The 16,500-nt window shown below is 38.5% G+C and overlaps 1 protein-coding gene across 1 annotated transcript in view; it reads right to left on the reverse strand.

Annotated features, from left to right (window-relative positions):
• The window catches only part of LOC110517777 (uncharacterized), a 66,339-nt gene extending 53,593 nt beyond the window's left edge, over positions 1 to 12,746 (reverse strand). Inside the window, exons 1-4 of the mRNA XM_090194550.1 lie at positions 12,695 to 12,746; positions 12,086 to 12,130; positions 5,597 to 5,857; positions 4,977 to 5,219 (exon numbers count right to left, since the gene is read on the reverse strand). Coding sequence (XP_090050676.1) covers positions 4,977 to 5,219; positions 5,597 to 5,857; positions 12,086 to 12,130; positions 12,695 to 12,719 — 574 coding nt within the window. The 5' untranslated portion in view covers positions 12,720 to 12,746. The remainder of the gene's footprint in view (positions 1 to 4,976; positions 5,220 to 5,596; positions 5,858 to 12,085; positions 12,131 to 12,694) is intronic.
• Between the last annotated feature and the right edge of the window lie 3,754 nt (positions 12,747 to 16,500).

Consider the following 16,500-nt stretch of genomic DNA (forward strand, 5'->3'; position numbering starts at 1 on the left):
GTATATACTGTAGGTTTAATGGATGTATTTACTGTAGGTTTAATGGATGTATTTACCGTAGGTTTAATGGATGTATTTACTGTAGGTTTAATGGATGTATTTACCGTAGGTTTAATGGATGTATTTACTGTAGGTTTAATGGATGTATTTACCGTAGGTTTAATGGATGTATTTACTGTAGGTTTAATGGATGTATTTACTGTAGGTTTAAACTTAATGGATGTATTTACTGTAGGTTTAATGGATGTATTTACCGTAGGTTTAATGGATGTATTTACTGTAGGTTTAATGGATGTATTTACCGTAGGTTTAATGGATGTATTTACTGTAGGTTTAATGGATGTATTTACCGTAGGTTTAATGGATGTATTTACCGTAGGTTTAATGGATGTATTTACTGTAGGTTTAATGGATGTATTTACCGTAGGTTTAATGGATGTATTTACTGTAGGTTTAATGGATGTATTTACTGTAGGTTTAATGGATGTATTTACTGTAGGTTTAATGGATGTATTTACTGTAGGTTTAATGGATGTATTTACCGTAGGTTTAATGGATGTATTTACCGTAGGTTTAAACTTAATGGATGTATTTACCGTAGGTTTAATGGATGTATTTACTGTAGGTTTAATGGATGTATTTACCGTAGGTTTAATGGATGTATTTACCGTAGGTTTAATGGATGTATTTACCGTAGGTTTAATGGATGTATTTACCGTAGGTTTAATGGATGTATTTACCGTAGGTTTAATGGATGTATTTACTGTAGGTTTAATGGATGTATTTACTGTAGGTTTAATGGATGTATTTACCGTAGGTTTAATGGATGTATTTACTGTAGGTTTAATGGATGTATTTACCGTAGGTTTAATGGATGTATTTACCGTAGGTTTAATGGATGTATTTACCGTAGGTTTAATGGATGTATTTACCGTAGGTTTAATGGATGTATTTACCGTAGGTTTAATGGATGTATTTACCGTAGGTTTAATGGATGTATTTACCGTAGGTTTAATGGATGTATTTACTGTAGGTTTAATGGATGTATTTACCGTAGGTTTAATGGATGTATTTACCGTAGGTTTAATGGATGTATTTACCGTAGGTTTAATGGATGTATTTACCGTAGGTTTAATGGATGTATTTACCGTAGGTTTAATGGATGTATTTACTGTAGGTTTAATGGATGTATTTACTGTAGGTTTAATGGATGTATTTACTGTAGGTTTAATGGATGTATTTACCGTAGGTTTAATGGATGTATTTACCGTAGGTTTAATGGATGTATTTACCATAGGTTTAATGGATGTATTTACTGTAGGTTTAATGGATGTATTTACCGTAGGTTTAATGGATGTATTTACTGTAGGTTTAATGGATGTATTTACTGTAGGTTTAATGGATGTATTTACCGTAGGTTTAATGGATGTATTTACTGTAGGTTTAATGGATGTATTTACCGTAGGTTTAATGGATGTATTTACCGTAGGTTTAATGGATGTATTTACTGTAGGTTTAATGGATGTATTTACTGTAGGTTTAATGGATGTATTTACTGTAGGTTTAATGGATGTATTTACCGTAGGTTTAATGGATGTATTTACTGTAGGTTTAATGGATGTATTTACTGTAGGTTTAATGGATGTATTTACTGTAGGTTTCATGGATGTATTTACTGTAGGTTTCATGGATGTATTTACTGTAGGTTTAATGGATGTATTTACCGTAGGTTTAATGGATGTATTTACTGTAGGTTTAATGGATGTATTTACTGTAGGTTTAATGGATGTATTTACTGTAGGTTTAATGGATGTATTTACTGTAGGTTTAAACTTAATGGATGTATTTACCGTAGGTTTAATGGATGTATTTACTGTAGGTTTAATGGATGTATTTACCGTAGCTTTAATGGATGTATTTACCGTAGGTTTAATGGATGTATTTACTGTAGGTTTAAACTTAATGGATGTATTTACCGTAGGTTTAATGGATGTATTTACCGTAGGTTTAATGGATGTATTTACCGTAGGTTTCAACTTAATGGATGTATTTACCGTAGGTTTAATGGATGTATTTACCGTAGGTTTAATGGATGTATTTACCGTAGGTTTAATGGATGTATTTACCGTAGGTTTAATGGATGTATTTACCGTAGGTTTCAACTTAATGGATGTATTTACCGTAGGTTTAATGGATGTATTTACCGTAGGTTTAATGGATGTATTTACTGTAGGTTTCAACTTAATGGATGTATTTACCGTAGGTTTCAACTTAATGGATGTATTTACCGTAGGTTTCAACTTAATGGATGTATTTACCGTAGGTTTAATGGATGTATTTACCATAGGTTTCAACTTAATGGATGTATTTACCGTAGGTTTCAACTTAATGGATGTATTTACCGTAGGTTTCAACTTAATGGATGTATTTACCGTAGGTTTCAACTTAATGGATGTATTTACCGTAGGTTTAATGGATGTATTTACCGTAGGTTTCAACTTAATGGATGTATTTACCGTAGGTTTCAACTTAATGGATGTATTTACCGTAGGTTTCAACTTAATGGATGTATTTACCGTAGTTTTCAACTTAATGGATGTATTTGCTGTAGGTTTCAACTTAATGGATGTATTTACCGTAGGTTTCAACTTAATGGATGTATTTACTGTAGGTTTCAACTTAATGGATGTATTTACTGTAGGTTTCAACTTCATGGATGCATTTACCGTAGTTTTAATGGATGTATTTACTGTAGGTTTAATGGATGTATTTACCGTAGGTTTAATGGATGTATTTACCCTAGGTTTAATGGATGTATTTACCGTAGGTATAATGGATGTATTTACCGTAGGTTTCAACTTAATGGATGTATTTACCGTAGGTTTAATGGATGTATTTACCGTAGGTTTAATGGATGTATTTACCGTAGGTTTAATGGATGTATTTACCGTAGGTTTCAACTTAATGGATGTATTTACCGTAGGTTTCAACTTAATGGATGTATTTACCGTAGGTTTCAACTTAATGGATGTATCTACCGTAGGTTTACTGGATGTATTTACCGTAGGCTTAATGGATGTATTTACCGTAGGTTTAATGGATGTATTTACCGTAGGTTTCAACTTAATGGATGTATTTACCGTAGGTTTAATGGATGTATTTACCGTAGGTTTAATGGATGTATTTACTGTAGGTTTCAACTTAATGGATGTATTTACCGTAGGTTTCAACTTAATGGATGTATTTACCGTAGGTTTCAACTTAATGGATGTATTTACCGTAGGTTTAATGGATGTATTTACCGTAGGTTTCAACTTAATGGATGTATTTACCGTAGGTTTCAACTTAATGGATGTATTTACCGTAGGTTTCAACTTAATGGATGTATTTACCGTAGGTTTCAACTTAATGGATGTATTTACCGTAGGTTTAATGGATGTATTTACCGTAGGTTTCAACTTAATGGATGTATTTACCGTAGGTTTCAACTTAATGGATGTATTTACCGTAGGTTTCAACTTAATGGATGTATTTACCGTAGTTTTCAACTTAATGGATGTATTTGCTGTAGGTTTCAACTTAATGGATGTATTTACCGTAGGTTTCAACTTAATGGATGTATTTACTGTAGGTTTCAACTTAATGGATGTATTTACTGTAGGTTTCAACTTCATGGATGCATTTACCGTAGGTTTAATGGATGTATTTACCGTAGGTTTAATGGATGTATTTACCGTAGGTTTAATGGATGTATTTACCCTAGGTTTAATGGATGTATTTACCGTAGGTATAATGGATGTATTTACCGTAGGTTTCAACTTAATGGATGTATTTACCGTAGGTTTAATGGATGTATTTACCGTAGGTTTAATGGATGTATTTACCGTAGGTTTAATGGATGTATTTACCGTAGGTTTCAACTTAATGGATGTATTTACCGTAGGTTTCAACTTAATGGATGTATTTACCGTAGGTTTCAACTTAATGGATGTATCTACCGTAGGTTTACTGGATGTATTTACGGTAGGCTTAATGGATGTATTTACCGTAGGTTACAACTTAATGGATGTATTTACCGTAGGTTTAATGGATGTATTTACCGTAGGTGTAATGGATATATTTACCGTTGGTTTCAACTTAAAGAATGTATTTACCGTAGGTTTAATGGATGTATTTACCGTAGGTTTCAACTTAATGGATGTATTTACCGTAGGTTTAATGGATGTATTTACCATAGGTTTAATGGATGTATTTACTGTAGGTTTCAACTTAATGGATGTATTTACCGTAGGTTTAATGGATGTATTTACCGTAGGTTTAATGGATGTATTTACCGTAGGTTTAATGGATGTATTTACCGTAGGTTTCAACTTAATGGATGTATTTACCGTAGGTTTAATGGATGTATTTACCGTAGGTTTAATGGATGTATTTACCGTAGGTTTAATGGATGTATTTACCGTAGTTTTCAAATTAATGGATGTATTTACTGTAGGTTTAATGGATGTTAATGGATGTATTTACCGTAGCTTTAATGGATGTATTGACCGTAGGTTTAATGGATGTATTTACCATAGGTTTAATGGATGTATTTACCGTAGGTTTCAACTTAATGGATGTATTTACCGTAGGTTTAATGGATGTATTTACCGTAGGTTTAATTGATGTATTTACCGTAGGTTTAATGGATGTATTTACCGTAGGTTTCAACTTAATGGATGTATTTACCGTAGGTTTAATGGATGTATTTACCGTAGGTTTAATGGATGTATTTACCGTAGGTTTCAACTTAATGGATTTATTTACCGTAGGTTTAATGGATGTATTTACCGTAGGTTTAATGGATGTATTTACCGCAGTTTTCAAATTAATGGATGTATTTACCGTAGGTTTAATGGATGTATTTACTGTAGGTTTAATGGATGTATTTACCGTAGGCATCAACTTAATGGTACAAAGAGGGATTTAATTCACACCTGTCAGAGTCATCCGTCTCTCCGGTGATTCTCCTTCAGAGTTGGAACACTTGTAGAGTCCTTCGTCTGACCTGGATACTGCAGGGATGGTCATCTCTCCAGTAGTCTCGGTCCTGACGAGGGATCCATCTTTGTAGAAATCGGCTGTGAGGTCAGAGGGAGTTCCCTGATATCTGCAGCGCAGAGTCACAGAATCTCCCTCAGTCACAGGAAGGGCAGGGCTCTCCAGGATCACACCTCCAGCTGTATATAATATATAAACATCATATATAAACAGGTCTCTCCAGGATCACAGCCCCAGCTGTATATAATATATAAACATCATATATAAACAGGTCTCTCCAGGATCACAGCCCCAGCTGTATATAATATATAAACATCATATATAAACAGGTCTCTCCAGGATCACAGCTCCAGCTGTATATAATATATAAACATCATATATAAACAGGTCTCTCCAGGATCACAGCTCCAGCTGTATATAATATATAAACAGGTCTCTCCAGGATCACAGCTCCAGCTGTATATAATATATAAACATCATATATAAACATAACATCAGCTATCTGAAACCAGATTAAACACTAAACACTATAATATTAGTAGATTTGTGGACACACCGTGTACTGTGATGTTGACAGCAGTGCTGTGTTCTCCAGACCCAGACTCACACCAGTACACTCCACTGTCTGATAGTATTAGTGACACGATGCATGAAGAACCTTGTTGTTTTCCCCAGTCGCTTCCACAAGCTGAAAGCTTCCCAGTCGATGTGTATCTCTTCAGTGTCCATCCAGCAGAGCTCCCCTGAACCTCACAGCTCACAGTTAAAGACTCATATTCAAAGAACTGAGATTGGTTGGGATGGACGCTCAGAGATACTGGAGGAAGAGAGAGGGGGGGACAGAGAGGAGTGGGACACAGAGAGACAGAAAGACAGAGGGGGAGACAGAGAGACAGAGAGAGAGAGAGGAAGGGGAGACAGAAAGAGAGAGGAGGGGGAGACAGGGAGACAGAGAGAGATAGAGGAAGGGGAGACAGAAAGAGAGAGAAAGGGTCAGTCTGAGAGCTGTATCAATCTCACATCCAAGTTACTCTTTGATTAGTTCTACCAGTCTACACCAGATTCAATATGAGACCCATTGATTAGTTCTACCAGTCTACACCAGATTCAATATGAAACCCATTGATTAGTTCTACCAGTCTACACCAGATTCAATATGAAACCCATTGATTAGTTCTACCAGTCTACACCAGATTCAATATGAAACCCTTGGATTAGTTCTACCAGTCTACACCAGATTCAATATGAGACCCATTGATTAGTTCTACCAGTCTACACCAGATTCAATATGAAACCCATTGATTAGTTCTACCAGTCTACACCAGATTCAATATGAAACCCTTGGATTAGTTCTACCAGTCTACACCAGATTCAATATGAGACCCATTGATTAGTTCTACCAGTCTACACCAGATTCAATATGAGACCCATTGATTAGTTCTACCAGTCTACACCAGATTCAATATGAAACCCATTGATTAGTTCTACCAGTCTACACCAGATTCAATATGACACCCATTGATGAGTTCTACCAGTCTACACCAGATTCAATATGAGACCCATTGATTAGTTCTACCAGTCTACACCAGATTCAATATGAAACCCATTGATTAGTTCTACCAGTCTACACCAGATTCAATATGAGACCCATTGATTAGTTCTACCAGTCTACACCAGATTCAATATGAAACCCATTGATTAGTTCTACCAGTCTACACCAGATTCAATATGAGACCCATTGATTAGTTCTACCAGTCTACACCAGATTCAATATGAAACCCATTGATTAGTTCTACCAGTCTACACCAGATTCAATATGAAACCCTTGGATTAGTTCTACCAGTCTACACCAGATTCAATATGAAACCCTTGGATTAGTTCTACCAGTCTACACCAGATTCAATATGAAACCCTTGGATTAGTTCTACCAGTCTACACCAGATTCAATATGAAACCCATTGATTAGTTCTACCAGTCTACACCAGATTCAATGAGACCCATTGATTAGTTCTACCAGTCTACACCAGATTCAATATGAAACCCTTGGATTAGTTCTACCAGTCTACACCAGATTCAATATGAAACCCATTGATTAGTTCTACCAGTCTACACCAGATTCAATATGAGACCCTGGTTTGAACCCAGATCTCCTGCACTGCAAATGGCTGTTTTAGCCCGCTGAGCTTAAGCCTCGTGTACCCAATACAAGTCATCATGTCTCAGACCAGGTTACTTGTCATCACGTGGGGGCGTGTTTCAACAAACCACCTCTGTTACACAGTAGTCTTTCCAACTAAACCAAATCATTGACTCAGTCATTCAAACTGTTGGCTGTTGAAGAGGCTGACTGAGACTGCAGGCAGGTGACGTCACAGAGAGAATAGTCTAAAAGCACTGACTCACATCCAGGTGTCATCACAGAGAGAATAGTCTTGTAAAAAGCACTAGCTGACTCACATCCAGGTGTCATCACAGAGAGAATAGTCTAAAAGCACTGACTCACATCCAGGTGTCATCACAGAGAGAATAGTCTTGTAAAAAGCACTGACTCACATCCAGGTGACATCACAGAGAGAATAGTCTAAAAGCACTGACTCACATCCAGGTGACATCACAGAGAGAATAGTCTAAAAGCTGACTCACATCCAGGTGACATCACAGAGAGAATAGTCTAAAAGCACTGACTCACATCCAGGTGACATCACAGAGAGAATAGTCTAAAAGCTGACTCACATCCAGGTGTCATCACAGAGAGAATAGTCTAAAAGCACTGACTCACATCCAGGTGACATCACAGAGAGAATAGTCTAAAAGCTGACTCACATCCAGGTGTCATCACAGAGAGAATAGTCTAAAAGCACTGACTCACATCCAGGTGTCATCACAGAGAGAATAGTCTAAAAGCACTGACTCACATCCAGGTGTCATCACAGAGAGAATAGTCTAAAAGCACTGACTCACATCCAGGTGTCATCACAGAGAGAATAGTCTAAAAGCACTAGCTGACTCACATCCAGGTGACATCACAGAGAGAATAGTCTAAAAGCACTGACTCACATCCAGGTGTCATCACAGAGAGAATAGTCTAAAAGCACTGACTCACATCCAGGTGACATCACAGAGAGAATAGTCTAAAAGCACTGACTCACATCCAGGTGACATCACAGAGAGAATAGTCTAAAAGCTGACTCACATCCAGGTGACATCACAGAGAGAATAGTCTAAAAGCACTGACTCACATCCAGGTGTCATCACAGAGAGAATAGTCTAAAAGCACTGACTCACATCCAGGTGACATCACAGAGAGAATAGTCTAAAAGCACTGACTCACATCCAGGTGTCATCACAGAGAGAATAGTCTAAAAGCACTGACTCACATCCAGGTGTCATCACAGAGAGAATAGTCTAAAAGCACTGACTCACATCCAGGTGTCATCACAGAGAGAATAGTCTAAAAGCACTGACTCACATCCAGGTGACGTCACAGAGAGAATAGTCTAAAAGCACTGACTCACATCCAGGTGTCATCACAGAGAGAATAGTCTAAAAGCACTAGCTGACTCACATCCAGGTGACATCACAGAGAGAATAGTCTAAAAGCACTGACTCACATCCAGGTGTCATCACAGAGAGAATAGTCTAAAAGCACTGACTCACATCCAGGTGACATCACAGAGAGAATAGTCTAAAAGCACTGACTCACATCCAGGTGACATCACAGAGAGAATAGTCTAAAAGCTGACTCACATCCAGGTGACATCACAGAGAGAATAGTCTAAAAGCACTGACTCACATCCAGGTGTCATCACAGAGAGAATAGTCTAAAAGCACTGACTCACATCCAGGTGACATCACAGAGAGAATAGTCTAAAAGCACTGACTCACATCCAGGTGTCATCACAGAGAGAATAGTCTAAAAGCACTGACTCACATCCAGGTGTCATCACAGAGAGAATAGTCTAAAAGCACTGACTCACATCCAGGTGTCATCACAGAGAGAATAGTCTAAAAGCACTGACTCACATCCAGGTGACGTCACAGAGAGAATAGTCTAAAAGCACTGACTCACATCCAGGTGTCATCACAGAGAGAATAGTCTAAAAGCACTGACTCACATCCAGGTGACATCACAGAGAGAATAGTCTAAAAGCACTGACTCACATCCAGGTGACGTCACAGAGAGAATAGTCTAAAAGCACTGACTCACATCCAGGTGTCATCACAGAGAGAATAGTCTAAAAGCACTGACTCACATCCAGGTGTCATCACAGAGAGAATAGTCTGGTAAAAAGCACTGACTCACATCCAGAAAGGTGCTGAATCAGTACAGTACAGTACAGAATCAACAGGTATTACAGTGAACTGGTGACTTACAAGCCCTTAACCAACACAACAGGTATTACAGTGAACTGGTGACTTACAAGCCCTTAACCAACACAACAGGTATTACAGTGAACTGTTGACTTATTATTATGGTACAGAGTCAGTGTGGAGGCTATATACAGGGGGTACTGGTACAGAGTCAATGTGGAGGCTAAATGCAGGGGGTACCGGTACAGAGTCCATGTGGAGGCTATATAGAGGGGGTACCGGTACAGAGTCAATGTGGAGGCTATATACAGGGGGTACTGGTACAGAGTCAATGTGGAGGCTATATACAGGGGGTACCGGTACAGATTCAATGTGGAGGCTATATACAGGGGGTACCGGTACAGAGTCAATGTGGAGGCTATATACAGGGGGTATCGGTACAGAGTCAATGTGGAGGCTATATACAGGGTGTTACAGTACAGAGTCAATGTGGAGGCTATATACAGGGGGTACCGGTACAGAGTCAATGTGGAGGCTATATACAGGGGGTACCGGTACAGAGTCAATGTGGAGGCTATATACAGGGGGTACCGGTACAGAGTCAATGTGGAGGCTATATACAGGGGGTACCGGTACAGAGTCAATGTGGAGGCTATATACAGGGGGTACCGGTACAGAGTCAATGTGGAGGCTATACACAGGGGGTACCGGTACAGAGTCAATGTAGAGGCTATGCACAGGGGGTACCGGTACAGAGTCAATGTAGAGGCTATGCACAGGGGGTACCGGTACTGAGTCAATGTGGAGACTATATACAGGGGGTAGCAGCAGGGAGTAGTCTGGGTAGCCATTCGATTAGCTGTTCAGGAGTCTGAATACTTGGCACTCTGGTACAGCTTGCCATGCGGTAGCAGAGAGAACAGTCTATGACTAGTGTGGCTGGAGTCTTTGACAATTTTAAGGGCCTTCCTCTGACACCGCCTGGTATAGAGGTCCTGGATGGCAGGCAGCTCAGCCCCAGTGATGTCCCGGGTTGAATGCATTCCCCTCTGTAGTGCCTTGCGGTCGGAGGCAGAGCAGTAGCCATTCCAGTCAGTGATGCAACCCGTCAGGATGCTCTCGATGGTGCAGCTGTAAAACCTTTTGAGGCTCTGAGGACCCATGCTAAATCTTTTCAGTCTACTGAAGAGGAAAAGGTTTTGTCTGGAGTAAATCCATCTCGTCTGACTCATTTAAAGAAAAATGATTTGTCTAGTTCAAAATGACTAATCGCTGTTCTGATTTCCAGAAGCTCTTTTCGGTCATAAGAGACGGGTAGCAACAACATTATGCATAAAATAAGTTACAAACAATGCAAAATAAACGAACAAAATAGCACAGAGCCCATAAAACAGCAGCCATCCACTCCGGCGCCGTCTTAAATCACATTTAAGATTAAAGAAAGAATTTTACAATCTAAATCTGCTCCAAACAATTAGAACGTCAGGAAGATGACCTCACAGAGAGAAACAACTAGCTTTGGTTGACAGGAAGGTGACCTCACAGAGAGAAACAACTAGCTTTGGTTGTCAGGAAGGTGACCTCACAGAGAGAAACAACAAGCTTTGGTTGTCAGGAAGGTGACCTCACAGAGAGAAACAACTAGCTTTGGTTGTCAGGAAGGTGACCTCACAGAGAGAAACAACAAGCTTTGGTTGTCAGGAAGGTGACCTCACAGAGAGAAACAACTAGCTTTGGTTGTCAGGAAGGTGACCTCACAGAGAGAAACAACAAGCTTTGGTTGTCAGGAAGGTGACCTCACAGAGAGAAACAACTAGCTTGTGTCTGCTACGTTGTTGGAGACAGACCTCCCAATTGTATTCCTGTGCAGTTTTTTGTTGTCGTCTTGTCTAGCTAGAAGAGAACTGAGAAGGGAACTGAGAAGAGAAACGCTTTACCTGCTTGACCACAAGACCTTCCTTCTGGCCCTGCTCATGCGTAAGCTACTCAGTAACCTATGTACTGCTCACTGACTGGTTGCAGAAACACAACACACACAACACACACACACAAGATCACAACACCAGACAGAGAATCACAACTACAGACTAGATATGAGAGGAGTAGCAGGAGTAGAGAGAGAGAGAGAGAGAAGAGGAGAGGAGAATAAGAGGAGAAGAAGAGGAGGGAGAGACTTGATATGAGAGGAGTAGCAGGAGTAGAGAGAGAGAGAGAAGAGGAGATGAGAAGAAGAGGAGAAGAAGAGGAGGGAGAGACTTGATATGAGAGGAGTAGCAGGAGTAGAGAGAGAGAGAAGAGGAGAGGAAGAGGAGAAGAAGAGGAGGGAGAGACTTGATATGAGAGGAGAAACAGGAGTAGAGAGAGAGAAGAGGAGAGGAGAGGAAGAGGAGAAGAAGAGGAGGGAGAGACTTGATATGAGAAGAGAAACAGGAGTAGAGAGAGAGAAGAGGAGAAGAAGAGGAGAAGAAGAGGAGGGAGAGACTTGATATGAGAGGAGTAGCAGGAGTAGAGAGAGAGAGAGAAGAGGAGAAGAAGAGGAGGAGAAGAGAAGGAGAGACTTGATATGAGAGGAGTAGCAGGAGTAAACAGAGAGAGAGAGAAGAGGAGAAGAAGAGGAGGAGAAGAGGAGGGAGAGACTTGATATGAGAGGAGTAGCAGGAGTAAACAGAGAGAGAGAAGAGGAGAATAAGAGGAGGAGGAAAATTGAGCAGGTGATGAATGAATAGATACGTACCTCCATTATGACCGAGGCCGGAGTATACCAGTGCACTGAACAGCACTGAAACACAGAGGAAAATCACTACGGTACATGATGTAAACACTGAGCTGTTCCACAGATATTAAACTATATGGATATTAAACAATACAGATATTAAACTATACACATATTAAACTATAGAGATATTAAACTATACAGATATTAAACTATAGAGATATTAAACTATATAGATATTAAACTATAGAGATATTAAACTATAGAGATATTAAACTATAGAGATATTAAACTATAGAGATATTAAACTATAGAGATATTAAACTATATAGATATTAAACTATACAGATATTAAACTATAGAGATATTAAACTATAGAGATATTAAACTATATAGATATTAAACTATACAGATATTAAACTATATATATATATTAAACTATATAGATATTAAATTATAGAGATATTAAACTATAGAGATATTAAACTATATAGATATTAAACTATAGAGATATTAAACTATACAGATATTAAACTATAGAGATATTAAACTATACAGATATTAAACTATACAGGTATTAAACCATAAAGATATTAAACTATACAAGTATTAAACCATATAGTTACTCACAGAGTAGAAGACAGGTGTGTTCCATCTCAATGTATTCTATCACTTCCTCTCTCTAAACTCTTTAATGACTTATATCCTGTCCACCCCACCTATTCCCTCCACACTGCCCACTTCCTCTCTGCTGAGAAGGGCTGGGAGGTGTGAAAGACCGTGTGGTGATGTAAGGGGGGTAGAGAGAGAAGAATGCTTATTTGAGTTTTTCTTGCCATAATATGGATTTATAGGGCTATCTTCTGTATACAACACCTACCTTGTAACAACACAACTGATGGCGTTCTGCATTAGCATCGAACAGCCCCCGTGATATGCAGCTGTTCAGGGAAGCTAGAAACCATTATACACAGGCAGTTAGAAAAGCCAAGGCTAGCTTTTTCAAGCAGAAATTTGCTTCCTGCAACACTAACTCAAAAAAGTTCTGGGACACTGTAAAGTCCATGGAGAATAAAAACACCTCCTCCCAGCTGCCCACTGCACTGAAGATAGGAAACACTGTCACCACTGATAAATCCACCATAATTGAGAATTTCAATAAGCATTTTTCTACGGATGGCCATGCTTTCCACCTGGCTACTCCTACCCCGGTCAACAGCACTGTAACCCCCACAGCAACTCGCCCAAGCCTTCCCCATTTCTCCTTCTCCCAAATCCGTTCAGCTGATGTTCTGAAAGAGCTGCAAAATCTGGACCCCTACAAATCAGCCGGGCTAGACAATCTGGACCCTTTCTTTCTAAAATTATCTGCCGAAATTGTTGCCACCCCTATTACTAGCCTGCTCTTTCTGAGATTCCCAAAGATTGGAAAGCAGCTGCGGTCATCCCCCTCTTCAAAGGGGGGGGACACTCTTGACCCAAACTGCTACAGACCTATATCTATCCTACCATGCCTTTCTAAGGTCTTCGAAAGCCAAGTCAACAAACAGATTACCGACCATTTCGAATCTCACCATACCTTCTCTGCTATGCAATCTGATTTACACCCCCCTGACTCTCTTTTTCTGCAGGTTCACCCAACTCAGTGAACCTAGCTCTCACAAGCCTGGCCCACAATCTGCCAGAGATGAGCACTCTGGTCATGTCACTGCCAGATGTACACATCCTAGTGATGTCTATCTAAATGAGGGATCAGATCCTGATCATACATCCTAGTGATGTCTATCTAAATGAGGGATCAGATCCTGATCATACATCCTAGTGATGTCTATCTAAATGAGGGATCAGATCCTGATCATACATCCTAGTGATGTCTATCTAAATGAGGGATCAAATCACACATCCAAGTGATGTCTATCTAAATGAGTCTCCTCTACACTATATATAGCATGACCTCTACACTATATATAGCATGACCTCTACACTATATATAGCATGATCTCTACACTATATATAGCATGACCTCTAGATACACTATAAATAGCATGACCTCTAGATACACTATATATAGCATGACCTCTAGATAGACTATATATAGCATGACCTCTAGATACACTATATATAGCATGACCTCTAGATACACTATAGCATGACCTCTAGATACACTATATATAGCATGACCTCTAGATACACTATATATAGCATGACCTCTACACTATATATAGCATGACCTCTAGATACACTATATATAGCATGACCTCTAGATACACTATATATAGCATGACCTCTACACTATATATAGCATGAACTATAGATAGACTATATATAGCATGACCTCTAGATACACTATATATAGCATGACCTCTAGATACACTATATATAGCATGACCTCTAGATACACTATATATAGCATGACCTCTAGATACACTATAGCATGACCTCTAGATACACTATATATAGCATGACCTCTACACTATATATAGCATGACCTCTAGATACACTATATATAGCATGACCTCTAGATACACTCTATATAGCATGACCTCTACACTATATTTAGCATGACCTCTACACTATATATAGCACGACCTCTACACTATATATAGCATGACCTCTAGATACATTATATATAGCATGACCTCTAGATTCACTATATATAGCATGACCTCTAGATACACTATATATAGCATGACCTCTACACTATATATAGCACGACCTCTACACTATATATAGCATGACCTCTACACTATATATAGCATGACCTCTACACTATATATAGCATGACCTCTACACTATATATAGCATGACCTCTACATTATATATAGCATGACCTCCACACTATATATAGCATGACCTCTAGATACACTGTATATAGCATGACCTCTACACTATATATAGCATGACCTCTACACTATATATAGCACGACCTCTACACTATATATAGCACGACCTCTACACTATATATAGTATGACCTCTAGATACACTATATATAGCATGACCTCTACACTATATATAGCATGACCTCTACACTATATATAGCACGACCTCTACACTATATATAGCACGACCTCTACACTATATATAGCATGACCTCTAGATACACTATATATAGTATGACCTATAGATACACTATATATAGCATGACCTCTACACTATATATAGCATGACCTCTACACTATATATAGCATGACCTCTACACTATATATAGCACGACCTCTACACTATATATAGCATGACCTCTAGATACACTATATATAGCATGACCTCTACACTATATATAGCATGACCTCTAACCTATATATAGCATGACGTCTACACTATATATAGCATGACCTCTAGATACAGTATATATAGCGTGACCTCTAGATACAGTATATATAGCATGACCTCTAGATACAGTACATATAGCATGACCTCTACACTATATATAGCATGACCTCTACACTATATATAGCATGACCTCTGCACTATATATAGCATGACCTCTAGATACAGTATATATAGCATGACCTCTAGATACAGTATATATAGCATGACCTCTACACTATATATAGCATGACCTCTACACTATATGTATCATGACCTCTAGATACAGTATATATAGCATGACCTCTACACTATATATAGCATGACCTCTGCACTATATATAGCATGACCTCTACACTATATATAGCATGACCTCTACACTATATATAGCATGACCTCTACACTATATATAGCATGACCTCTACACTATATATAGCATGACCTCTAGATACAGTATATATAGCATGACCTCTACACTATATATAGCACGACCTCTACACTATATATAGCATGCCCTCTACACTATATATAGCATGACCTCTAGATACAGTATATATAGCATGACCTCTACACTATATATAGCATGACCTCTAGATACAGTATATATAGCATGACCTCTACACTATATATAGCACGACCTCTACACTATATGTATCATGACCTCTAGATACAGTATATATAGCATGACCTCTACACTATATATAGCATGACCTCTAGATACAGTATATATAGCATGACCTCTAGATACAGTATATATAGCATGACCTCTAGATACACTATATATAGCATGACCTCTACACTATATATAGCATGACCTCTAGATACACTATATATAGCATGACCTCTAGATACACTATATATAGCATGACCTCTAGATACACTATATATAGCATGACCTCTAGATACACTATATATAGCATGACCTCTAGATACACTATATATAGCATGACCTCTAGATACACTATATATAGCATGACCTCTAGATACACTATATATAGCATGACCTCTAGATAAACTATATATAGCATGACCTCTAGATACACTATATATAGCATGACCTCTAGATACACTATATATAGCATGACCTCTAGATACACTATATATAGCATGACCTCTAGATACACTATAT

This window comes from Oncorhynchus mykiss, chromosome 13, assembly GCF_057628025.1.
Source record: "Oncorhynchus mykiss isolate SJ-2025 chromosome 13, ASM5762802v1, whole genome shotgun sequence".
NCBI classification, from domain to species: domain Eukaryota; kingdom Metazoa; phylum Chordata; class Actinopteri; order Salmoniformes; family Salmonidae; genus Oncorhynchus; species Oncorhynchus mykiss.